Source organism: Chlamydotis macqueenii, chromosome 2 (assembly GCF_036417535.1).
Source record: "Chlamydotis macqueenii isolate bChlMac1 chromosome 2, bChlMac1.mat, whole genome shotgun sequence".
NCBI lineage: Eukaryota > Metazoa > Chordata > Aves > Otidiformes > Otididae > Chlamydotis > Chlamydotis macqueenii.
In genome coordinates, this window is record NC_141557.1 from 61,807,060 (window position 1) to 61,834,280 (window position 27,221).

The window sequence follows — 27,221 nt, forward strand, 5'->3', positions numbered from 1 at the left end:
TGGGGAGCTATTTTGTAAACAATATCTGCCACTATTTTCACATGACTAAATCTGTGCTTTTTGTGATGCTTGCACATCTGTTTTCCAGCTGATTTGTCTTTCATGTGGAGTTTTTGCTTTATTTTCAAAGTACTTTTTAATGTTCTTTCATATGGCTTAAAAGACTCTGACTGTTGTTTCCCAGTAGTTCCACTCCTAAAGCAGTCAGTTTGAGGGGCTTACTTCCACAATCCACATACTTCACTGTTAATATGTGTTGTGTGGTCTTCCAGGAATACTTGAGGATGAGAATTAATTTTGACTGAAACTACAGAAGTTAAGAGCTTTAAGCTTTTTGGTTTAAACTTTATGCAAAGATAAATTTCCTGTATAGTGATGAGTGAAATCTCAAACTTCTTAGAAATTAGTTAATACTTTAAAGCTTGGCAGATCAGAATAACTGCTATTCATCAACAGGAATTATTGTTTCCACTTTTACAGGAATCTCGTACTTCCTGCTCTGAAACTTGAGAAATGCATACCAAGTATCAAACTGGAATCTTCAAGGCATAGACTAATACCTTGCCACAGAGGAAAAATAAGTTGTGTTATAACTTAAATGACATCTCAGAATTTAGTGTGAATTTTGTTTCTCAGCTAATTGATGTTTCGTGCACAACTAATATTTTTTTTTTTTTTTGCAGGGTCATTGATTGAACAGCTGACAACAGAGAAGTATGAGTGCATGGTATGCTGTGAAGTGGTCCGAATAGTAGCCCCAGTGTGGAGCTGTCAGAATTGTTACCATGTATTCCATCTGAATTGCATTAAGAAGTGGGCACGATCACCAGCTTCACAAGCTGAAGGTTGGTATTCTGTCTTGCACACACTTTGTCTCTCTCATATATATAATAGCAAAGTTCATATGTTTCTTATGTTGGAAAACAACTTCTAAATATTCTCTAAGGTAACGGGTAAGCTGTAAACAAAGCAAGTTTTAAATAAAAAAAAATAATTTTCTGTGTTCTTTGAATGCTTTGTGTAATCCTCCTAACTGTTTTGATTCTTTCTAGTATTTTAGCTGAAACTAATTGCCAGATTTGGATACGTAAGTATAAGATTGCTTAATGAAATCAGTGCATCAGGATGCAAAGCTCTGTGGCTGTCTTTTTATGCATCAAGAAATGTCGCATCTTCTCTCGTCTGTGCATAGCTGAGCAGTCAAACAGAACCACTTCCCAGCTTTAGTTGTCTGCTTTTACTCAACCACTTCTTAGTTCTGTTACCAGATAAAGTACTCCTGAAATCTGTCGCTGGTGCCATGCAGTGAAACAAAATTCAGAGAAGCCACTAGCTTAAACTGTTTCAGATTCTCTCTGTTATACCACTTTTTGAAACTCCTATACCACTACATTCTGCTCTTTGAATGCCTTGGTGTAAATTAAGGCTGAATTGCAGCCTCTCTACCTGTGTTCAGTTGTGTGATGTAGACACACTCTGAAGATTATAATGTTAATCTTGAAGTAGGTTTAATTTTTTCTGTACCCTGCTTGTTTAGCATTTACCATTCTTCATGTGTGTCTATCTGGGCAGACTGAGGAAATATAGTCTGTTAGCTACTTCTAGGTATTTGAGAGAAGTTCTTACAGTCTGTAAATCTCTTGCAGAAAGAATTGGTTGCAAAGTTCTTCTATTTCTGAAGGTGAATAGACAGACTTCTGGGTAGGGCTGGTTGTGCTTTGTACTGACAGTAGAAAGGAAGTTACAAATGTCAGCACAAGATTTGAAACATAAAGGCATTAGAGTGTTTGAGAAGGGAACGGATTTTTGGGTAAGGCTGAGATTGTAAGTGTCCTGGTTTCAGCTGGAATGGAGTTAATTTTCCTCTCAGTAGCCAGTGTGTTTTGGATTTCCTATGTGAAGAGTGTTGATAAACACACTCTGATGTTACCAGTTGTTGCTAATGAGACCAAGGACACTGTCCAGCTTTCCAGGTTTTGCTAATGTGCAGGTGCAGGAAGCTGGGAGGGATATAGCCAGAACAGTTGACCTAAATTGGCCAAAGAGAGTATTCCATGCCACAAACATCATGCTCAGTACCTAAGTGGGGGGTGGGCCAGTGAACTGGCTCTCTTTTTTTTCTCTCTCTATTCGGAATTGTTTTGGGATCATTTACAGTGTTTTTTTTTTTTAATTCTGGGATTGCTGCTTGGGACGGGCTGTATCAATCATCAGGTCATCGAGTGGTGAGAAATTGTGCGTCATTTGGGGTTTTTTGTTTGTTTTGTTTTATTATTACTATTGTTTTTCTATTATGTATATGTTGTTGTCTTTTCCCTTGCTACCCTAGTAAACTGTCTTTTTCTCAACCCACAAGTTTTCTTCCCAATTCTCTCCCCATCTCTTGGGGAGTGTGATTGAACAGCTGTGTGTTACTTGATTGCTGACCGTAGCTAAACCACAACACCAAAACTGAGAGTGGCTGCTGAGAACCTTTATCTCCTAGCTGTTGTTCTGAACCTTGTTTGGAGCTGATTTATCTCCCTGAAAACAACTTACTGCTTGATTAAAAGAGTATCTGCTTGTGTAAGGGAGGAATTGCTTATTTGTCAAGACAGGGACCTTAGATGCTTGAATCCTGACAGCATTTCAAGTAGCCGTATCTTTTGGCCATTTGTCTTTCTTGTAAGAATTTGTGGACTAAGTATATTACTTTATCCTGTATATGAGAGAATTCAAGCAGATCATTAGTTAAATTTAAAGGTGATGGCCTCAGTAAAACTGATTACATAGCTCCGGTAAGGACACTGATGCATATTTCTTGACCTGCAAGGTCCTGCTACCCTATCTTGATTAGAACTTGTATTTCAGAATTCGTTTGTTTTATGGTAGGCTGTTTCAGTGTAAGATTCTACTTTTCAGGCTATGCATAATGTTGCAGAAGTCACTAGAACCCTGACAGTAATTATTGTTTTCCAGAAGAGAAATAGGACACTGTAATCTACCTAACTCAATAATTAGCTGTTTATCTGGAAGAAGAAAAAAAACTTTTTTTTTTTTTCCTGAACACAATTTACTTTAAATCTACTTGATTCTGGAAATGTTATAATGAATTCCAGGAAATCTTATCTAATCTCAGCACCCAAATTTTTCACTGCTACATTTCAGTTCCAGCCTAGTGAGACTATTTTGTTCCTAACATCAGTTTTGAGTGTTCATTCTTTTACATTTTTGAAGCAACTGAATATTTCAGTGAGAATGTCCCTCCATTTGGGGCCTTACAGCAGCTCTTATTTCTATGATGTGTAGCAGGAGGCTGAAGGTACATATGTGCGTATGATTTCTCACAGTTTTTGTGTGATCATGGCATTGTATCAGAGAAATCCTGAATACTTGAATGAGGTAGAAATCATCCTTGGTGCGATATCTTCCCACATAGTTCTATCTTCCAGATCAGTAGTAATGGGTGTCTGTAATGAGGGAAAAGCAGAGGCGGATCCCTCAGGGACAAGGCAAAATGCTCAGCAAGTGAAAGCTTTGGCTTTAATAATGGTAGCATCACCATGGTGGAAGCCCCGGGACGCCAACACTAATCACATGGGGATCCAACGCAATGGAACTCTGCTTGGGAGTGGAGCTCAAAGGAATACACCACAGGAATGGATAATAAAACTTCCACTGATTAACATATTGTACATATGCAATGTCCTGGTTTGCTTATTAGCAAACTTGCTGATGTAATGCAGGTGCTGCTGTCTGAATTCGGAGATCCACAGCTGACCATTGGGTTGACACCCATGCAAAGGTGGGTGCAGGTGAGACAGGGTAGCAAACTATCCTGGGTTACTGCGTCAATGAGATAAAACATACTTGAACCTCTACATACTCTGGTGGGAAGGAGCAAAGAACTATGCTAGGTTACCGTAACAAAATCTTTTTGCACCCTATAGTATGTATTTTCTCAGGGACACTTTCGGATGTGTTTTACTGAAGGTGTATTCTCTTGGAGACTTCTTTGCCTTCTGTTGTCTTGATGGTTAACTGAAAAATTATTTCAGTTTGGCCTAGCCAGGTGAAAGAATAGCCTGATTATCTGTGAGGAGTCATAGGGCATTGCTCTGTTCTTGGTCTGCCTACATTAGACTTGTTATTGACATACAGTGTTCAGTATTTGTACAGTGTAGACTATCAGCAGTGCTCGGAGCTAGAGAATGGATTTTCATGGTCTGTTAGAGATGTCCTGGTCAGAATGAAGAGGAGGAGCTCTGCTAGGCACTGCTTTGCCATCATGCAGAAAGATTCTTTCCTGTAATGAAGAACATAACTTTCTCCTTAGCAAGCATTTTTACTAGTGTTTTGAATTACGTCTTGGATGAATGTCACCTTTAGGTATTGCACAGCTAAGGTCAATCTGGCAAAAATATATGCATTGAACACAAGATCTTTTTGCTTTGTTATGTTTATAAAGGGGAAATGGTTATCTCTTGCCCCCCTCCTTCTTCTGATACTTTTAAAAACTGATACTTGAGCGGTGTTTGACTTGTGCCCTTACATTGATGGAACAAAAGTTTAAGCCATTTGCTTCCTTCTTTGCAGAGAAGGTTTTAATAGTATTTTTACTTTGTCTGGAAAGACTGGAAATATTTGAGTTATTACAGCTGTCTCTTCTGCTCCTTCTGCTGCCTCTGCCCTCTACTTCCAAATGAGCTTGTAGTTTGTACCAATCCACTGTTGGCCTGTAAGATGGCTTCTAAGTTTCAGTGGTCAGAATATGAATCTACTTGCCATGCTTTTCAAGGGCTGAAGCCGTTCTGTGTGCTTTGGATATTACACAAACGTTGCTATTTCTTTGTTACTGGGACAAAAGCTTTTGATTGTGTCTAGCTGAGAAGTCAAAGCAATAATTTGGTTATGTCACTGGGGAACTGCATAAGACCTTTTAGAAATTGTAACGTGAAACTACCAGTGTTGATTCTAGAATATACTACTAGGGTTGAAGTGACTGAAATCTTCTGTTTGGAGTTTGTTTTATGTACCTAGCATTATATATATGTTTAAAATTACTACTGTTCTGCTACCTTTGGAAATGCAGCCTTTTAGCATTCACTTTTTATTCCAGCAGGTGTGTTTGGATCCTTTCTTATGTAATCACCTATGACTCATCTAGGCAAGCATGTAAAGAAGAAAGTTACTTATTTGAAACTGCACATAAAGAACTCTGGTCTCTGTATAGAATTCCCAGGTCTTCCTGCTCGAGTTTCTTTTGAGCCCTTTAATCCTTTACGATCCTGGAAGCTGCAGAGATTGTTCACTATGCCTTTATGACAACAGGTATCTGATAGGAACGGGCAGGGTTCTGGGCGTGCTACCACAGATAAAGATTTTTGTGGCTGAAAGTACTACAATAGGGACACTTGCAATATGAATGCATATGGAAAAAATTTGCTAAATAATTACAAATAAAGAATCTTTTAATATCAGAAGGAGGGAGAGGATAACAAATACTTGAACAATCTCTAGCAAACGGGAGTGAGGTGTGTTGATTTTGCTTAGACAACTATCCTTTTGGTGGTTTTGGTTGTAAGTCTGCCTACTTACCTCCTGTTCTTGAGAAAATTGATGAAAGTGGAATGTGCATTCTCTAGGGTCATCCTGATTTTCACTTTCTTCGGTAATCAGAATTAGTAAGAAGTGCTTACAGGACCACTCCTTACAAATGTGGATGCCAGGAGTCATCCAACTGTCATTCTATCCTACTGTAATTTCATCTGAATTCAGGAAGAAAACTTTTGTTTCTGGTATTTTTGTAGGAAAGCAGCTGTCCATGTTCCTTGTGGGTGGACCCACATGAATGTAGTTACGTCTTAGAGGAACAAAGGATAATCAATTATTAAGAAGAGCAAAATGTATCTTGAAAGGTTGTTTTTCTTGGTAAAAGGTTCCTATTTTACAAGGGCCTTCACAGTACTCTGAAGAAACCGTTGCTTTTAGAGGACTGGGCATCCTGCTCAAGGAGAGATGTTGATAGAAGAGGCCTTCTGCTGATCTCCTGAAGCTTTGATGATAGGATTACCTTCACAGCTTTTGAAAAATATAACATGGAATAACAATGAAATAAATTATGTTGTTAATGTAATAGTTAAGTATACTGTACAAAATAATCCCATAAGGAATCTCTTAGGATTTAGTATGTTAACTTTGGGAGGAGCCATATAAGGGGCTGACAGCTTTGTCAGCAGATGCCTCTTTCAGGCCTCTGCTGCCAGTTTTTACCTGTAGCATTCTCTCTGAGATACTTCAGTTTGTAGCAGTCAAATAAAAAAAAAAATCTTGGTCAGGATAGGTTGGTCTAGAGCATGGATATGAAAGTATACTTCATAGAATCATAGAATGGTTAGAGTTGGAAGGGACCTTCAAAGGTCATCTAGTCCAACGCCCCTGCAAAGAGCAGGGACATCCCCGACTTGATCAGGTTGCTCAGAGCCTTGTCCAACCTGGCCCTGAATGTTTCCAGGGATGGGGCATCCACCACCTCTCTGGGCAACCTGTTCCAGTGTTCTACCACCTCATTGTAAAAAAATGTTCCCTAATATCTAACCTGAATCTACCTCCCTCTATTTTAAAACTGTTACCCCTCATCCTATCGCAACAGGCCCTGCTAAAGTGTTTCTCCCCATCTTTCCTATAAGCTCCCTTTAGGTACTGGAAGACCACTATCAGGTCTCCCTGAAGGCTCCTCTTCTCCAGGCTGAACAGCCCCAACTCTCTCAGCCTGTCCTCACAGTAGAGGTGCTCCGGGCCTCTGATCATCTTCGTGGCCCTCTCTGGATCCTCTCCAACTGGTCCATGTCCTTCTTATGTTGGGGGCTCCAGAACTGGACACAGTACTCTAGGTGGGGTCTCACGAGAGCAGAGTAGAGGGGGAGAATCACCTCCCTCGACCTGCTAGCCACACTCCTTTTGATGCAGCCCAGGATGCGGTTGACTTTCTGGGCTGCGCACATGTTGTTGGCTCATGTTGAGTTTCTCGTCGACCAACACTCCCAAGTCCTTCTCTTCAGGGCTGCTGTCAATCCATTCTCTGTCCAGCCTGTATTTGTGCCTGAGATTGCCCCAACCCACGTGCAGGACCTTGCGCTTGGCCTGGTTGAACTTCACGAGGTTTGCATAGGCCCACCTCTCCAGCCTGTCAAGGTCCCTCTGGATGGCATCCTTTCCCTCCAGCGTGTGGGCCACACCAGACAGCTTGGTTTTGTTGGCAAACTTGCTGAGGGTGCCCTCTATCCCACTGTCCATGTCACCGACAAAGATGTTAAATGGTGCCAGTCCCAATAATGATCCCTGAGGAATGCCACTCATCACTGCTCTCCACCTGGACATTGAGCTGTTCACCACCACTCTCTGAGTGCAGCCATCCAGCCAATTCCTTGTCCACCGAGTGGTCCATCCATCAAACCCATGCCTCTCCAGTTCAGAGAGAAGGATGTCGTGCAGGACAGTGTCAAATGCCTTTCAGCACACAGCAGTCTTGGTGGCACAGTGATATAAGCCAGGATAATGAGGGGTAAGAATAGGAACCAAGTATTGAAAAGAATAGATACGCTTTAGGTTTGCATTTCAAGAGTGTCAAGGCAGTCTATAATCTGGATTGCTTCCAGTTTGTGAAAATCAGTACTGTTGTGCGTTATGATGGTTAACGAAAGAAGTTTCCAATCCAATTGACAGCGAACCTAAGTGTGTCTGTCGCTGCCATGCAGTTCTCTTGTCATATATGGAGTTTCCTGTTTGCAATCCCTCCTGCTTTCAGAATGTGAAAATATCATAAATCTTGGTCAGATTTCTTAATCTCAATGAATAGTTGTAAAATGACAGCTTTATTAATTTACCAGCACTGAATTGATTGGTTAAGAAAGACAGTAAGAGCTAATTTATATTTGTATATTTTAATTTTTACACCTATCTCTCTCTGTAAATATGTATCTCTCTCTTCCCTGCCCTGCTTTGTGTTCAATAGTGCTCTCATACTGATGTTCTTCATAGCCAGATATGTACTGAATTTGGGAAATACCTTCATGAATGTCACTTTCCTTACACTGAAGTTCTTCCTTTACTGCTAACCAACACCCTCCTGAAACATTGAAGCAAGAAAACTGCTATTTAATAAAGTACCAACTTGAAGAATAATGTCCTAGTCAATAGCTAGGTATTTGTCACCTTTAGTTTATTCTGGTTTATATAGCACTAATTTATTCTGTATGTGAAGCAGTACTAAATTGGTCTTCTATAAGACAGGTAAACTTATAACATGAGAGAATAATGGAATGGAAAATACAGGTGGTGCTTAAGACTGTAGATAATTATATTTTTCTCACTAATTTCCCAGACTTTAACACTTTTTTTTCCACAACTTTAGATGTCATGAAGACTGTCTCTATTCTAGCAGAATGTCTTATAACAGTGTACATAATCATAGAAAAAGTGCAATTTTAAATTTTATTTTTGCCTCTGTATAAAGTCGGAGCCTGGTCAGATGAAATACCACTGATGTGTTTATCTTATTACTGTATAAAATGCATTTTTATTAACCTGCTTTCTCACCACTTTTGAGTAAATGTAAAACATTAGTTTCGTTGCAGCTGTGGTAAGAAAAAAGGCAAGAGCACTTATTGTAGGTTTGCCAGTTGGGTCCTTTATTTACTTCAAGTCATTTTTATCTTTAATTTTTTTATCTACAGATGGTAATAGTGGCTGGAGATGTCCAGCTTGTCAGAATGCTTCTACGCAAGTTCCTAAAACTTACACTTGTTTCTGTGGTGAGTTAATTTTGTTTGAATTCTGATACTGCTGCTTGCTTTCCCTACATCCATTAAATTAACTTGTTTAAAACTTCATTGACACTGGAAGGTGGCTGCACAAAGAATCACACATATGTTGCTTAAAACATTTTAAAAATGAGATATTAAATCTTAAGTGATAAATCTTTTCATAACTATGTAAAAATAGTCATTTTTATAGAATTGGGCTGCTGTCCTGTGAACTTTTCTTCTGTAGAAGGACTGAAGTAACCTGCATGTGTTATGTCTTTGTGGAGACATACATCAAAATAATACACAATTCAAGCATACAACTATCTAAACCTTTAAACTGATTTAGGCATTTTGTAATTTATGTTGATTGAGGACACATACAAGTTAAATAGGAAATAATATTAAGACTTTTCAGACCTTTATGTAGGTATGTCTAATGAAAGAGGTAAATGAAGTGACTACAACATTCACTAAGCCATAAGTGTATGACAAAAAGGGAGAAATTAATTATGTTACTTAATTGCATACATACCAATAAATTTTGTTTGGGACTTATACTTTTGAAATCTGTGTTGATTTTGCGTAGCTTTCCCTTCCTTAAGCCAGAGTCACTGGAAAGTTTCACCTCACTTGCTGCAAAACAGAATATTCTGGAATTGAGATAGGAGCTGGGAGTCAGTGAACTTGCCCTAAAGAAACTAGATTATGCTGTAATAGGTAACAATTTTATCTAAAGTTCTCTTTGTCGAAATGTGTCAGTAAGTCAGTTAAGAACAGTGCAATGCAGGTGAGACAATTCTTGTATAACAATGTGTGAAATCTTATGATTATAGGGATAATAATTCAGTAAGAATGAATGTTTTGATTCCAAATGAAAATTACACAGGTCGTCTGTCTGTTAAATAGGAAGTAAATTCTGCCTAGGCTTTAAGACTCTTTTGTAGTTTTGGAAGATATACAGTAGGAACCTCAAGTTGTCCACAGGGTTAATATGAGTAGAGCACTGTGTTGGAACATAAGACTTTAGTCTTCTATAAGTAATTTTACATTAACAATATGGCATTTAGACATCACCAGTTGCTTATGCAAAGCTTTCTTCTGTTTGATACAAAATACTAACTATATGTTGACTGTGGGGGTTTTTTCCTCTATTCCATAAGGAAATTCCTAGCTTATTTTTCTTCAGAATCTTCTAGTTTTTCAGGATTTTCTTGCGTATTCAACTAGTTTAGTTGAAACTCAGGTGAATAAATGCCATCTGTGGTCTTTATTCTTATTTTCCTAGCTTGCTACTTGTAGAATATATGAAGATGTACTAAAAGAGTTAAAATTATATCGCTGTGTAACCAAAGATACATTTTCTTGGTGTTTCAATTGTTGCAACTCAAATTTGTAGCATTGGCTCAGCTGCTTCATTGTTAATTTAATTCCCCTCTTGCAGAGAGCCAAATTAGGTTTGCGTGTGTTAACCATGGCAATTAACATTAACTCTGATGATCATGTCATGGACTTAGAGCTATGAGATTTGCTAGCAGTATGTCAGATTGATTAGAATATTATTTCAGTCCTTATCTGAAATACAGCATACTTGAAGCTAACATAGCTTCTTTTTAGAGAAGTGACTTTTATAATTTGCCTAGTCATTTCACTCTGCCCCTATTCCCCATCACCTTACCAGATCTTATTTATCTTATTTTCTGGGAATGGTGTCATCATCATCTTTTTTTTTTTTTTTTTTTTTTTTCTTCTTCTTCCTTTTACTTTGAGGCAGCAAGGGAGTTTCACCCTTTAATTTTCTTACCTACTATGCAGCGTGACCAACTAAAGGTGCTTTTAGTTTTCTTGTATTTTATCAGTTAATTTAATGTAAAATACCAACTACCAAAGTGCCTGCTGAGAACACAGAAGGAAAGAATCTTTTGGAGCTTGATATTCCAGTGGCATTTACTTTTAAAGAAGTTGAGTATGTATCAGCACTGAAAGCTGAGAAAAAACATAAAACATCATTTTGTTTTTTTAAAAAGACTACTACCAGTATTGAAAATACAGATTTTTCTTTTTTGTGGTGTTATTTTTCCCAAATTCAGTATTGGATTCAAGGCAATAAATATCTTTTTTTTTTGTCTTTGAAATGGTTTAGGTAAGGTGCACAATCCTGAATGGAATAGAAATGAAATCCCACACAGCTGTGGGGAACTTTGTGGAAAGAAGAGACAGTGTTTGGACTGTCCACATCTTTGTAACATGTAAGTAAATGCTTGTCATGTGAATATTGAAATGATCTAGAGAAAATTTCTGAAGACTGTATTTGGATATGTTTTGACTACAGGGTATGGTTAGAGGTGTATTTGGTTTATAAAGTGAAGCCTGGAAGAAATGGAGGCTATTTGTGTTTGCATGTCTAAAGTGAGTTCCTATGAGAGAGTGAACAGGAAGTCAGCAACAATAATTGTAGCAACATTTCCATCATATCTTAGGAACTGAACCAGCTGCCTGACTTGGTTTCAAGAACTGCCATTGAAGTAGAGAAATAATAGTGAATGGAAGTAATTTTAAATATATACCCAGTGGTCTACCGGATGTTTTAGGTGCTCCTTTTCCTGTAATAGTGTTAGTGTATCTTAATCAAAGAGCTGTCTACTTGATTAAACTGAAGGACCGCTTACTTCTATCCTTTGTTTCTTTTTCTTTTCTTTGGCTTGTAAACTGTTGAGGATAAGAGGGCATTATAGGTATTTATCTATTTGTTGAGACCACCACATGGCTGAACCAGAATCCCTCATGGAGATCTTAATCAGTATATGTAACTCAGATTGTTTTTACTAACATTTATTAGTATAATTCAATTAAGGGAGGTAAAGAAGAGCAATTCTATCTTCGTTTTTTGATGTTTTGCTTTAGATCTTTTTTTAGCAGTGTGGTAGTATTATATTGATAAGGTTAACAGCATTAGGCAAGCTTTTTTCAATATATAAATATGTTTACTAGTCATAAAAATAAATTATATGTTGTTCCTAGTGTATCTAGCTTCATTTTCCATGTGTGGAAGTTGGTTCATAATGCCTGTTCATATTTCAGTTTTGAGAAATTTTTAGTAGTCAGAAGTAATTTGTTTCTGCTCTTGGTACACAGTTAAAAACTTCAGTCATTCTGACAAATAGATTGTCATTTACGCTGTTTCTAAGGTTTACTAAAACTTGGAACGTTACTAGAACTTTACTCCAAACTTTTTAATGCATTCTGGTTCAAACCTATTTCAGCATCTTGCTGAATGAAATAATATTTCTTTAGTCTTTCATATGTCTTTCCCACACAGGAAAATATTATATTAGATTTCTTTTCAGACTGTTATTTCAGTGGTGTAGCTGTTTTCTTAATATGTCATCATACTAGATCGTCTTCGCTGTGGATTGCAGGGTAAAACTGAAACACAGATCAGCTTTCAGACTGCACTTGATATAGCTTATATCCTGGCTCAGCAGAACACTGGTTTTCTTGGAGGCCAGCTGCTGGCCTCCATCTTGGGAGAGGCATGTGTCCATGGAGGACTTTTTTGCCCAGTCAGAAGTAAGTCGGCTCCTTAACTACTTTGAGAACTGCAGTTTGCTACCTGACAAACTTTCCTCTAATGCTTGAAAGAAACAGCTGTTCTTTCCCTCTTCTTTCCTATCCCAGTCTACAGCAGAGGCTCAGTCTCTGGCATTTTCTTCTGGGAAGTCTTCTGAACAGTGGTTGCAGTATTGTGCCTGTTGCAAGCTCTGAATTCGTAGTTCCTCGTAGGCTGGTCTGCATCAAGAGCTGTTAAAGTGGGGACCTTTTAAAGTCCCAATTTGCTACCAGTTTAAGTTGTAGCAGATTTAAGTGTTGTTGTTCAGCTTGTTCTACATGAGCAGACCCTATACTAAGGTCATCCAGTACTGGAGATAAGGAAACAGCAAGGGTGAAGATCAAGATAATAGGTGATTTTGGCACACTTCGACTTGTGAGAGTTATCTAGAGAGGAATGCACTTTCAGCATCAGTGTTAGCCGTTTTTGAACATTCCTCAGTATATGTTGGACGCTTCTTTCTCCCATGTGGGAATCGTAGGTATTTATGAGGACACATTGTGCCTCCATGTACTGTATCAAAAAAGTAGAAACCTGGTTCTTTCTTGCTGTGTCAGGAAGTGTAGAGTTAGAGATGCAAAGCTTTATCATCTGAATGCATCTTTGGCAGTCTGTTTTACCAACTCCTCCCCACTGGACAACTTCAACCGATCTAGAAGTCCGGATCATGATCTGTATCAAGGCATAGTTTTTCCTCAAGACAGTACTCAAAGGTAAACTTGTTGCCGTCAGGGCCAGGAGTCTATTTTGTGGTTCTTGCTGGAGTTTAGATGATCTCAAACTCTTTTTTGCAAGCACTCGTTGCTTTGGATTATTGATCTACTGTGTACCTTTTTCCCCTGCTCCCACAGGTTCCCATAAGGTGATAAGGTTTGAACCAGGAATGCCATTCTGCTCACTAAGATCCTAAAAGCTTTTTTGTTTTTTCTTCTCTTTTTTTTTTTTTTCTCCCCTCCCCCCCACCCCAGGACAAATGTTTCATGTTATTGTCAAGACCTTCTGCTTCACAATGTGACAGGACAGTGAATTCTCAGGGGTAAATTCTCAAGTCCGTGTGACTTTAGCTAATGGTAGGGATGTGTCCATTGTTACAGGCAGTGGACTGAGTCAGTTGTGGTATCTGAGTCTTGGTGTGGCATTCTTGATGTTGCAGTTTCTCCTGTTCTGGGGAACTCAGAACCACATACTTCATCTGCTAAGTTAAAGTATGTGAGACTCTCATTTAAAGTCCAACTCCATCCATTGTCTTCCAGTTGTCTTCCACTCTGTATCTGCAGTCCATGAACCTTTGATAGAGCTAATCTGGATGAATCCTGTTATGAACCCTATTCATTGGTGGGACCTGAGTCTTGAGGAACTTGCTTTTTGAATCATGAGATTCTTGCTTAGTTTCTTCTGTTTCTTTGTGGCTATTGTGTCAACAATCTGAGTATGGGAGATTTAGATGCTTACAGCTATCTCCTGCTCTTTATATTGGAATTATTTATGCAATGCCTAGTGACAGAATCTAAATTGCAGTATTGTCTGAGTTTTTAGAAAGCACACACCTGCAGCTGTGTGGTGTGACCATACCAGGATCAAACGTAATATTTTTCTCCTCGTATGTGACATCAGAGGATCATTGTTCTCATTGCATTGCATTAGGATGCTTGCATTTGCTCCCTCTGCCATGTAGATGAAATGCGCAGAGTACAGGAAGTGTTGTAAGTAAGCCATTGTAATAGTTGGTGGTAGTCTAAACTTCAGCCTCCCTCCTGCTATCTGCCTTCTATCTGCATTGTGTTGTGCTATATGCTAGGCTTGTGCAAACGATTGTCTGCTGTGGAATGAGCAGCTCTGAGAGCGATTTGACTGGTGATGTAATCTTTTGGTAGTGCCAGTTGTGCTATTCCAAGTGCTGCTTTTAAGTGGTTACATTATTCTTAATGTAATATAAAGTAGCTAGTTGAAGTGGATCAAAGTGGATTAAGTTACTTGAGAATCTGTTTTCCCTTTAAAACTGAGTAAGCACCAGACTCTTGTGGTGCTCTTTCTCTTGAGGAGAAAGAATTGGATTAAAAATCATAAGAAAATATATTTTTTTTTTACTTTAATACAATGTAAAGTGATTAGTTTTATCAAGAAAACATTGAAAACAGGGGATTTTATTTCCTCTGCTGTGTTCTCTGAGTAGAAAATGAGACCTTCAATTAAATCAGAAGGTGGCAAATTCAGAATGCATGAAATACATTCTGCTAGGCAGAGCATATCCTTGCAAGAAATTGATGCAAATAATTAATAAGGTTCAAAAGAGAACAGATCCTGATGTGGGTAATAACAATGTCTAGAGCTCTCAGCATCACATAGACACTTTTGGAAAGGATATTAAAGCTCATACCCTGGTTAAGAGAGATTAGGATGACATCCAGGTTAAGGTTTGTATGTATTGGTCATAGTTTACTACTTTGCAATGTTAGACCATCGTTTTTGAGGCCTTCATCTCTAAGCACTGCCTAAAATGATGTAGAGATGTATGCATCCTACATATTTTCAGTTTGAGTCAGAGCTGTGTTTCCTTAGGTTTTGTCACCTTGGTGGTTATGGCTTTCAAATAATTTGACATCTTTTACATTTATAAGGAATGTCTAAAATTGGTATTCAATTTTTTAAAATGAACTTACAGCAATTCTTCAGCCTACTGTTGCCTGTAACCAGCTTACACGTATGTGTTGATCCCCTTTATACCACCATAACAAATGATTTTCTACTGAAATGATAGTTTGGTTGTTTATTTGTATTTTGGGTTTAAGGGGTTTGCTTTTTTTCCTCCCTCAATTTTGCATATGGATTTTTTTTAATGGTTGGCCAATTCCCAATTGTATTTCCTCAATGTGACTTTTTTGTTTGTTTTTTTTTAAATGTAGATGTCATTATGTTAACTTCCTTCCCATGGTGTAGAGTTTAGTTGGATGCTTGTGGTGTGGCACTAGCTAGTTCACTTTGTTGAAAATGAGTGAGGCTAATTTATACTGGTTTAACAATAAGTCTTTAATATTTGCTCAGATTTGTTGAAATGGGTTAGTAACCATTTATATAAACAGCTCTCTTAGCAGATGTCCTGGTTTTGGCAGAGATGGAGTTAATTTTCCTCTCAGTAGCCAGTGTGTTTTGGATTTCAGATGTGAAGAATGTTGATAAACACACCGCTGATATTCCTTGTTGCTAATGAGACCAAGGACACTGTTCAGCTTTGCAAGTCTCGCTAATGTGCAGATGCAGGAAGCTGGGAGAAAGACAGACAGAATAATTGACCCAAACTGGCCAAAGAGAGTATTCCATGCCAAAACGTCATGCTCAGTATATAAGTGGGGGTTGCCCGTGGAGGGGGCATCCCTCCATCTCTCACTCACTGGCGTTGCTGTCTTTACCTTGCTGGCTTCCTTTTGTTCTTTTGCTTGCTACTGGGTTTTGTTTCTGTGATCGCTGCTCAAGACAGGCTGTATTGGTTGTTGGGACATCAGGTGATAAGAAATGGTGTATTGTTGTGTATTTTAGTGTTCTTATATTCTGTTATTATTGTCATTTTCCTTTGCTATTCTAATAAACTGTCTTCATCTCAACCCAGGAGTTTTCTTTTCTTCCCTATTTTTCTCCCCCGTTCCTGCTGGGGAGGGGCAGGTGAGCGAGAAACTGTGTTGTGACTAGGGCTAAACCACAACAGCAGAGCTGAGGAACAGGCAAGCACCTGTTTGAAAGGGGAGTGCTCTGCGAGCCTTTTGGTGGTGTAAGCTGTGGTGTGCATAGCACTTCACAGAGTGAGTTGTCTTCACATTTTTTGTTTAATTAGACTGAAATTAATTTAACTTCCTTAGGTTCTACATAAAAGAAACATCTAATTTGACCTTCAAAAAATGTTACTGATAGTAAATTTAAACTTTTAAGACTCTGAAGTTCTCCCTGCCAAATGGAGCTATACTAGGCCTTGAGAGCATTTGAAAAAAGCATTTGACAAAGGCAGTACATGAATTTTTCTCTCTACTAGTTTAAATTTTAGTGTCTGGACTTCCTTCATAGATCCTTGGTCCTATAATCTTTTTCACAGCAGTTACTGGAAGTCCCTTTTGGCTGTCTTACAGTATCTAGTGTTTTCGTTGTCAGGCAAGTGGAAGTTTAATTTTTCCCATGTCTAGATATGTCTATCATCGCAGCCTTTCTTGTATGCCAGTTCTCTAGAGCAGCAGCAGTAAACTGAAATAAATCCTCCATGCTAATGATAGATAATGGAGTTTTAGTAAAAATAAGACTCTGCATTCATTGAGGAGAAGTTAATACTAAGGTCTTCAGCCTGTCTTTGAGTTTTGTTTGTAACACTGTTAAGTCATTTAACTTAACCTTTTGCTTAGTCTCTTAAATGAAACAGAACTCTAAGGTATCACCCATCTTTATCATTTAATGCGATGCACTTTGTGCACTTCCTGTCTGTGCCTGTGTTCTGAATCAAATTTGAATTTCTGTCTTAACTGTTGTTGTATTCAAGTAAATCCTGAAACTGTAGACATACTGTAGCTTCTGCATAAGCCAACTGTACCAGAGACTTTTACTAAATAAGTAGTGTGCAAGTGCATGTGTCTAGAGGGATGCATAAAGAATACTTAAAGTCGGGAGTTTGGTTTCAAAGGGTTAGTTTTTGCATTACTAGAATTCTTCTGTTCATATTAACAAAATGATGCAAGCTTACTTAAAACTATCTCAGAAACACATTACCAAAACTTGGAGATGTCTGGAAGTTAATTGCATTATGCTCTTCTAACAGAAGGAATCTCACTATAAGACTGCAGTCTATTTTTATAGGTATTTATGACTTTAAAATATCTGTGATTAATACAAATTGCTGTGGTGTGGTGTAGCATCATCAGGAAGTGTGCCAAGACTGGGTTCATGGAAGGAATGTTAACATTGCTTGAATATGGCAGTGTTGAGGAAAATAATACACCAGATAGAAAGCTTAACATGACAAGATTACTGAATACGATGTCTTCTCCCTTTTCCAAGTTATGACCTACATCAAAGTATTTTGAGTTTATATCTCATTTTAATTTGATTCTTAAATTTATAAGCTGGCATCCAGCCTTTAGAATCCTGCATGGATCTGTGAGAATTGAAGTCAAGACAGTGAAATATATAGTACTGTCCTTTTACAAGAGATTTTCTGTTGCAGAATGCATAAGTTAATTCTCATTGTCTGAAGTTCCACGATACAGTTTTAAATTAATTTAGTTGTTTTGCTTTCTTCTTTTTTTCCTCTGTATTGTGTTTTCCCTGTTCCATCCAGTTTTGCTCTTTACTCCCTTTCCCCATGCTTGCTCTGGTGCTTATTTAATTCTTCATTATGCCATAAAACTGACCTATCAAAGAAGGAGGATTGTGATTTCTTTGGTGCTTTGTGTTTTGGTTTTGGTGCTGTTTTTTTGTGTTGAGTTGGTTTATCGTGTAATGGCTTGGCTTTACTGTTAGAGCTGGCATAAGATCGATGATAGATTAGGCCTTGTTGTCAACTGGGAGGAGTGGTAAAGGAAGAAGGGAGCCACGTCACTGTTGACAAACTGCTGACATGACTCAATTATATTACATATGACTGTAGTAACTAGTGTACTAATTAGTACGTGCATAGCGACTCTACTTGGGGAATTTAGTAATTACCATGTAATCGGATAATGGGTGTTTATGGGGTTTTTTTTGGTGTGTTTTTTTTTCTTTTTTTCTTCTGGCTGGGACATCTGGGCTAGTCATTCCTGGCTGATAGTAATTGCTCCACATGAAAGTTGCTGTATTTGCAAAGGAAGGGAACTGGGAACTGGCTAAGGAAGAGTGCAGGCAGGTTAGTTAAGTGTAATTTCACAAACCTGGGCTTGTCTGTGCACAAGAGGTCTTACATGCAGACAGGGACCATCTAGTGTTTCTTGAAGTAGAAGGTGAAATCTGATAATCAAGTAAAGATCTGGCATTGATGACACTCACAGGAAATTGCACTTGATAGTGCGAAGGAAAACTGAGGCAGACTTACTGCATTTCCCACACATTGCCTTATGGGAAGAGGAGCAACAGCTCTTGCTGGTGGTGGCAAAATATTGAGTTCAAAGATAAAACCACCATCTCAAAAGAAGAAATTCATAGAGAAGTTTTTGTTTATGATCTATTTAAGATTGATGAAGAGAGAATTGTATTAATGATTTGGACATGTGGTATTTGTTTTGTGTGTTGTCAGTGGTGAACACAGTTGATGTGTGTCTGCTGGTGAAATGCAAAACATGAAATGTGTTAGTAGCACTATTACTGTTAATCTGACAGCAACAGGAATACTGAAGGTTTCCTTCAGCACCAGTGACATTTGAGACTGCAACTGTAATAATCTAATTTTTTAAAATTTTGTTAATAATGCTTTTATATGCTTCAGAAGTGTAGGTGGCCTTTATAATGTTCTCATAATGCACTGTGGATTGGGTCATGGTGGATTGTTTCTCTGAAAGTGTAGTAAAGCTTAAGTTAACTTTACAATTTTGTTTGCTTTTTTAACTTATTTTTAAGCCTGTGCCACCCAGGACCTTGCCCTTCATGCCCAGCCTTTGTGACAAAAACGTGTGAATGTGGACGAACAAGGTGAGAATGCTTCTATTACGCAAATGAAAGTTTATATAAGAATAGTTTATTAAAAGTTTATATAAGAAAATGTTTCAATCTTATAGTTTATTAGAAGTTTACAGAACAAAGTTTATTCTGAGCTGTAAGTTTTATTTGTGCGCCAAAACAATTTGGGGAATTTTAGATTTTTTAAAAATGCAATTACTTTTAATCTTTTAAGACCAAAAAAAAAAAGAATTGTCTGTGTTAAAATCAATTTATGGGTACATGTAGCTGAGTTGTCCGTGCAGTCTGCGAGTCGATTTGATTTTTGAAATCCTGTTCCAGTATCTATTTATTTTATTTTTTAGAAGACACAGAGAAAGAAGTAGAAGAAGTTTCACACCTCTTCTATCTGAATGGAGTGTAATGTTCAGTTACTGTATTCCAGAAATAATAATTTCAAAAACAACTTGTACAATTCTGAGAAGCTGTACCACTAGCAAGAGAAAAGTCTGTAGTATATTCTAGACTTGAAGGCTATCTTTTCCTTGCAGGTTTGATGCATATAGTGTCATTGCCGGCAGCAAGACTGTACTGCCGATACTATCTGTGGTCTCTTATATTCTCTTGTTCTGAGTCTTTAGAGTCTCTGTTTTAGCTACCTGGAACTCGTTCTGTGTAATAAAATGTTTGCCTGCGCTCATTTCCAGAACCAGAAGAAACAAAAACCTATTTCACTGTTGGCATTCTTGCTCTAGAAAAAAAGGTTTTCAGACTTCTACAGTTATTTCTGAAAGTATGAATGTAATATTAAGTGACCTTCATTTCTCAAAAGAAGGAACAGCTATTTCTGTGGCAGTATTTGTAGTTGAAAGCACTTTGTCTCCAGTAGAAAAATGGATTGGTTGTAGATTACTGAATTTTATCTTATGTATTAAGATCACTTCCTTTTTTTTTTAAATTTTTTTTTTTTATTCTGGCTATTCCTTGCATAGTTTATATTTATTATTGCAACAGTTTATTAGATGCAACCAACTTTGGTTGGATGAGGCTCTGAGCAACCTGATCTAGTCGGGGATGTCCCTGCTCCTTGAAGGGGGGTTGGACTAGATGACCTTTGAAAGGTCCCTTCCAACCCTAACCATTCTATGATTCTATGATTTTTTTTTACCAGATGCCAGCTATTTTCACCAGATTGCTGATTTTTGTTATACTGCATTTAATACTTAAAAATTGCTTCTAAATAGCATTTTTTTCATAGGTACTGTATTAGCATCCAAGATGTATGGTACCCCTGTCAGGCACCCCTGACTTTAAGATGTTTTAAAGTTACTATTTCAAATGTACATTTTACAGCCATTTTATAAGACCAGGCAGAATGGAGAAAAAGGATAATTTATTCTTTTATCCTCTTTTTCTAACAACTTAATTTAAAAAATCAACTCTTTTTTGTAGATTGTTGACTCACTATTAAGGACCACATCCCTATCTTCATTGTATTCAGTGGACTTAAGATCGTTTAAGTCTTCAGAAAGATATCTATAATAGAAATGTCTGCTGTTCTGACACAATGCATAACTGTATGTTAGGATCAAGCTACAGTGTTGCGGGTTTTTTTTTTTTAATTTTCTTGAGAGAAAATTCTGTAGTTTCACTACTGTGCTAAGCATCCTACTTCAGGCAAGTGGGAGAGAGGAAGCAGGGGGAAAAATAGGGGAGTTATTTCCTAAAACTCTTTCGTTGTAAGTTATGCTCCCTTTCAAAGGCTTTGGCATTTTACTAAAAAAGTATTTTCCTTTTTAATAAATGCTCTGTAGATATCAAGGTAGCTCACAGACTATGGTGTCGTTTCTCTACAGTCATTCCGTTCGCTGTGGCCAATCAACAAAAATTCATTGTTCTAATGTATGTGGAAATACTTTAAGCTGCGGTAAGCACAGCTGTACTCAAGTGTGCCATGCAGGGAAATGTTCACCTTGCCAATTGACAGTACAGCAAGGTAAGTCTTGGAATGCCATATGTATATCCACTTCGTACTGCAAAAACAAGAGGGTGAAAAAAAAACAAGAGGAGAGTGCTTTATTTTCACTTAACAAAACCAAAATCTATTACTAGACTATTTAAAAAATAGAAAATGTGTCAGCAGCACTATATATTTAAATAAGAGTATAAACATGACTAGAAAGAATCCTGCCAAGATGATTAGGCTTTTGGAGCATGTGCCCTCTTAGGATAGACTGGTGGTACTCGACTTCATTAGCTTTAGAAGGCCGAGTAGTAGCCTTTCAATAGCTAATAGGAGGTAGTCAAGAAGACAGAGACAGGCTGTGCAGGGTGGAGAATGAGAGACGATGAGTCTATGTTGAAATGTTATAACTAGCTGTAAGGAAAAACTCTTTTCTTGGAAACTTGGAGGTTCTCAAGACTCAGCTGAATGAAATACTGAGTAACATTGTCTGATTTCCTTGCTGACTCTGCTTTAAGTAGGAGCTTGAACTAACTGATCCCCTGGGAGCTCTTCTGACCTGAATTATCCTATGATCCTACTTAATCTTTTACTATAATCCTGAGACTTGATTAAACAGGATGTGGAAGAATTATAGGAACAGTACTTTGAAAGAGGTATAGAAAAGCACATTTCAACAAGCTACTCAGTTTCTGTTAAAATTTTCTAAACTTGGTCTTGAATGGAAATTAAACTGTCCAAGTATGTATGCCAGTATAAAAATACATTTTTGCTAAACAGTTTATATGGAAAATTATAAGTTAATTTTTTCAACTTTTAAGGTAATAATTGACTTGTGTACTACTTTAATAAGTAAGCTTTTTGTGCAGGTAGTACTTCCCTTTTAGTTTTTATCTCCTTATCAAAACAATATAAAACAAGAATTCCAGGTTCTGCAGGACCGAGAAACCTCTGTTGCTGAAATAAATCTAAAGAGCAACTTCATTATCCTTCTAAAAACTGTCTGTTAAAAGTTTTCACGTTTTACCTTTTTATATTTGGTAGTACGGCACAGGTGTTCTGTCACTGATACTCTCTTGTGTTGTTTTCTGTGGAATATTGCTTTCTTTCAGTGTGTTACTGTGGAAGCAACTTTAAAGAAGTGTTGTGTGGGACAAAGGAAGAATTCTCTGATGGATTTGGAAATTTCTCATGTCAGAGTATATGTGGCAAGTAAGGTCACAGGCTTTTGAAAAGAAAAAGGTCATTTTATTCACACTCGATGATCGTGATACTCTGAGATAATTACGTCTTCTTTTTCTTTGTTTTGTTTTTTTTTTGTTTCTTTTGGTTTTGTTTTTTTTCCAGAAAATTAAATTGCGGGAGGCACAACTGTACACAGGTGTGCCATCCTCAGCCTTGCCAGCTCTGTCCACGACTTCCACAAGTAGTATATCGCTGTCCATGTGGTCAGACTCCTCTAAGCAAGTTACTGGAACTAGGATGCGTTGAACGTAAAATATGCACAGATCCTATCCCGTCGTGTGGAAAAACATGTGGCAAACCTCTTTCTTGTGGTAGCTATGGTAATTAGAACTTTCTGCACCAGAGTATTCAAATTATCTCATTGGTTTTTTTTAAAAAAAGTGCTTAACTGTTTTATTTCAAGAAATAAATATTTGATTAATGATTTTGTGTTTTAACCAAACTGAGTGTAAAAGCCATTGCAGAGTATGCAGTCTGGCTGTTTGTTCATAATCAGGTATTTGTCTAGAAAGTGCTAACACTAGCTAGACTTCAGAATTTTCTTTACATGCACCTTTCCTATATTACTAGAGGAACAGAGCTGTAGGAATAGTAAGAGTAGTACGTACTGATGTCTTTTAAAAGCCCACCTAGATTTTTGACTATCATGTGGAGACTGATAGAGATAAATGACTTTGTTCAGATACCTCCAATAAATACTCATTTCCTGCTGCTGTAAGAGGGTTATAAAGTAAAAAGCCGCATTGGAAAGTTGGAGAAAGTTAAGTGCGGAAACAACTTGACACTGCAGTGAGTGCATTAGTAACTGAAGTGTATTTAACTGTGACATTGTGTGAAGCTGCTTTTTTACATACCACATATTAAATCATTATTTGTTAGGCTTTACAGAGGTGAGAGACCAATGCTGTCAAGATGAGGGCTTCTTATTAATGAGTAATGATCCGTTTTGTCAGACCAAAGACAACAAGAGAAAGGGAATGAGTGATTTAGCTTTTAGCTGAATTTCAGTTAACCTCGTAAGTGAAATTTGAAGATATGCATAGTAAGTCATTCTTTTGGGCTGAAAAGGAATGAAAAATTACTTAAAATTCCTGGAACCTGGGTAAGATAGTATCACACAAAATATTTATTTTTTAAATATATTAATGTAAAAAAAACCTTAAAACGTATCAATTTTCAGTGTTAGTTGTAGACCTAAAACTCTAGTCTATATTCGCATTAAAAAGTTGAAAATAATGGCAAAATTTTATGCACATTTAACTAAAAATATTTGATTTGTTTGGAAACCCAGCTGCATATAAGCTTAGTGTCTTTGACCAGTGATGCTCCTAATAAATATAGTGTTCCAGGTCATGGATTTTATTTTTTTATTAATTGCTAATCTTTATATTTTCATTTTTCCAGAGTTCATTCATACATGTGAAAGCCTTTGCCATGAAGGAGACTGTAGACCATGTTCTCATACATCAAATATTTATTGCAGATGTGGCTTCAAAAAAAAGGTGAGTGTGTAAAGCTTGACTGTGGAAACAGGTGATCTTTGTTGTTTTTTAAATCTGATGAAAAAGGAGCTGAAGTAGTTTAGGAAAAGAAAGCTGAGAAGTATAAGAGGTGCTGTGCTCCTTAGTTGCAAGAACCTCCATTGTATACTAACTGCTAGATGCTAACCAGATTATACTGCAAAGTGCTAAAATAAGCTACTTACTGTGAAGGCAATTTTTGAAGAATTTTTGCAGAGTTTACACAGAATCTTGTTTAGGCTCGCTCAAAGTCCTATATTATCCTAAAATATTTATATAGCACAAAAAATGGTAGTTTTACCAGAGTAATGTAAACTGGGAGAAGAAAGGTAGCTTAATATAAAAAGCTAACTAAAACTTTATAGTAATAGCTTGTGGATTTAATGTAGAATTTTTTTGAGAAAATATGAAGTATTTACTAGTCCCTATTCTTCGTGCATTTATATAGTGACCCAGCAGATTCTCCGCACTTGTTATGTAATAATTAGTATATTTTAAAATTATGCTACTTTCTGTAATCATGGCTTTGAAATCATTGGCTACCATCACAGGAGCCTTGATGACTTTTCTGACCTGTTTTTTATATATATATATATATATATAGATAGATAGATAGATAGATGAGACATATATATATATGTCTCATCTATAACTAGAGATGGCTTCTGAATATGTAAGTCTTTAAGTACATAGAAATGACTTCGCTTAACATTGGAACAGTTTTCTCTTGCAAGTTTGCTGAAGTTATGGGGTAGAAGGCTTCAGATAATCTTTCATTTTGAGGTCTGAAACAAAGTAGTGAGATTTGGATTTTAGTTTAAGCAGCTTCTCAGACACTAGAAAGTTGTTTCTTGAAAAAGTATAAGTGAACTATAGTGGTAATTTAAATCAGCCATGAAAAGTGGGATGCTCAGAATGTAAAGTTGTGATGAGTGAAGGTTTAAATGTAGTTGATCAACAATGTTCTTCTTATCCATGACCTTTTATTTTCATGTTGAGGTCTTTAGGTAAAAAGATTTGACTTCGCACGCTCTCTCTCTCTTTCTTTCTTTTTTTTTTTTTTTTTTTTTTAAATCAAGTCAGACTTGCATTTCTGGGACACTTGGTCAAAGCACAAATTTATGCACTATGTCAGTATTCTCTGGGAGAGGTCTTTTGGTTTCCCCCATGAAAGTTTCTGGTTTCTTCGGGCAAACGTGTTTCTGTCACTTCACAGCATCATCTGCTGAATTAAGTGGGGAATATAAAACAACGGGTTTTTTTAATTGGTGTTGAATTTTTAAGGAAAAAGTGTTGTGTTAAAAGATTTGAGGATTTCTTTTCCAGCTTTTATTTCACTTTTGTATATAGAAGTGTTATACACATGAAAACTGAGTGCTACTTCTTTCTGTATCCTGTAACTAGGTGTTTTCTGGATAAGTAAGTTGCAGTTGTTTCATCTGTTTTAATCTAATGGCTCCCTGTTTGTTTCCTAGGAAGTCCCGTGTGCTCTCCTCAGAAATAAAGGTACAATGTTACGTTACATATATAATGTGAAATTGTTTGAAAAATAGTACACAGCTCATATTAATTTTAAGTTTCATTGACAAAGTTGGCAAACATCTGATCAGTACTACTTCTTTTATCCATACTTCTGTGCCAAGTGGGTCATTTCTTGAGGTGCTGCTACTTTTGGGAAGAGGTTTGAAATAAACCTCTTTCATTTCTAGCCATCTTTTCCATAAGGAAAGACTTCTTCAGCATTTGGTCTTGAAGATTCCAGACAAGCTATCTATTTCAATTTGAACAGTTTCTTGTGCTGCCTGCTATATGCAATAGGTTGCCCCCTACCAGCATCCTGCATATCTTTGGGTGAACTTGCACAGCTCAGATGCAAAGTAATGCTTTTGCTCTACTCTTGTCCAAGTTCCTGGGGAAATATGATCTTTGATTCTGCTTCACAGTTGTTTGCTGCTGGTCTTTGCATCTGAGCTTGACAGAGAGTTCCCTTTTGGCACTTCTTAGTATTCTGGATGTAGCATCTCAAAATTCACCTCAGTGAAATGTTTACTTGATAGATCCCTGTCATACTGAGATCTTTATTTACAAGGTGCACAAGTTAGTAAGATGCATATTGCCTAATTTGAGCTTTTGTCTATGAAGACACTGCTCTTCAGAATCCAGAAGTGAATGCTTTTGTTACCTGTGGATGATAATAAGGGTGTTGTTAGCACTAGCTTCATGGGCATATCACCAGTAGTTTTATTTAGCTGAGTTTTATTGCCTTACCAATTTGAGCAGTCTTAAACCGGATGTTTGTGGTATTCCAGTGTATCAGGATATCCTGTTTTCTGTGTTCTGTTGTGCAGAGGTTATGGTGAAATGTGGAATAAACTAGTTGTATGTATTCTGCTCTCCAAAAACCTTTTGAACAAGGTTTTCTTTAAAGGAAGCCAAGTGTTCACATGGGGAATTAATGTGGAAGAGCAAGTAATTTAGAAGTTTGCTTGCTGGCTTCTTCTGTGTTAGTCTATTGTAGACCATGCTCTGCAACAGCCTGAGCGTAATATTGTGATTACAGCTTTTGTTCTCGGCATAAGCAAAGACCTAGAAGTTATGACTGTTTGGGGGCGGGTTTTTTTTTTTAATAGCTGCTATTACATTCATGTGTGACAAGCGATGCAACAAGAAAAGATCATGTGGACGACACAAGTGTAATGAAGTTTGCTGTGTGGTAAGTTTGTGTAGTTTTATAAAATTGTTAATTGTGATGTGCATTTGGTTTTGACTGTGATGTTAAAAGACTTTTTTACTTTTGTACCTTTCGATTTTTATGCATCTTCATTCTCTATTTGCAGTATTGGTAGTGCTCAAGAAGTCTGTGTGTGTGCATATGTTTTGCAGCATTTGTTTTATGGATATCATTATAAATGTAAAACCACGTTCTGATCTAAATGCAATTAAATCAGTGTAAAGATGTTTTTTGTCAATGCAGTGATTCCAGAAAGAATGGGAGGGGAAGGATATTACTTAATACAAGAAACATAAGCTATGATATAGCTATGTCTGCAACGGAGATCTTAACAGAATCTGCTTTAAAAATTACATATCTGAACAGCGATGGGAAAAACTGTATAGATCAGGCCTAAGCTATTTTTTTCCCTATGTGGTTTTGTCAATTAGTAGATTGTGACCTCACAGAGGAAAATAAACCATTGGGTTTTATAGTTTAATTCTGTTTTTCTTTTTTGCCTTCCCCTAGGACACAGAACATAAGTGTTCTTTGGTTTGTGGTCGTAAACTCAACTGTGGGCTTCACAGATGTGAAGAACCCTGTCATCGGGGCAGTTGTCAAACGTGCTGGCAAACAAGTGAGTTACATGCAAGTGTATGTTATTTCTTTAATATATTAGAGAAATGTATTCACTTAACTGGTTGGAGTTGGACAGAGAATGTGATCCAAATTGACCAGAATCTGAAGAATATGCAGTTGATTTTATTATATGTTTTATCATGAA

General features: G+C 37.2%; 1 protein-coding gene across 1 annotated transcript in view; it reads left to right on the forward strand.

Moving 5' to 3' along the window:
- Window positions 1-27,221, forward strand: part of NFX1 (nuclear transcription factor, X-box binding 1) — a 76,391-nt gene that overhangs the window by 12,105 nt on the left and 37,065 nt on the right. The window contains exons 3-13 of the mRNA XM_086743075.1: window positions 684-845; window positions 8,715-8,792; window positions 10,927-11,032; window positions 18,958-19,029; window positions 20,853-20,992; window positions 22,072-22,171; window positions 22,307-22,524; window positions 23,609-23,706; window positions 25,200-25,230; window positions 26,355-26,437; window positions 26,966-27,074. Coding sequence (XP_086599201.1) covers window positions 684-845; window positions 8,715-8,792; window positions 10,927-11,032; window positions 18,958-19,029; window positions 20,853-20,992; window positions 22,072-22,171; window positions 22,307-22,524; window positions 23,609-23,706; window positions 25,200-25,230; window positions 26,355-26,437; window positions 26,966-27,074 — 1,197 coding nt within the window. The remainder of the gene's footprint in view (window positions 1-683; window positions 846-8,714; window positions 8,793-10,926; window positions 11,033-18,957; window positions 19,030-20,852; window positions 20,993-22,071; window positions 22,172-22,306; window positions 22,525-23,608; window positions 23,707-25,199; window positions 25,231-26,354; window positions 26,438-26,965; window positions 27,075-27,221) is intronic.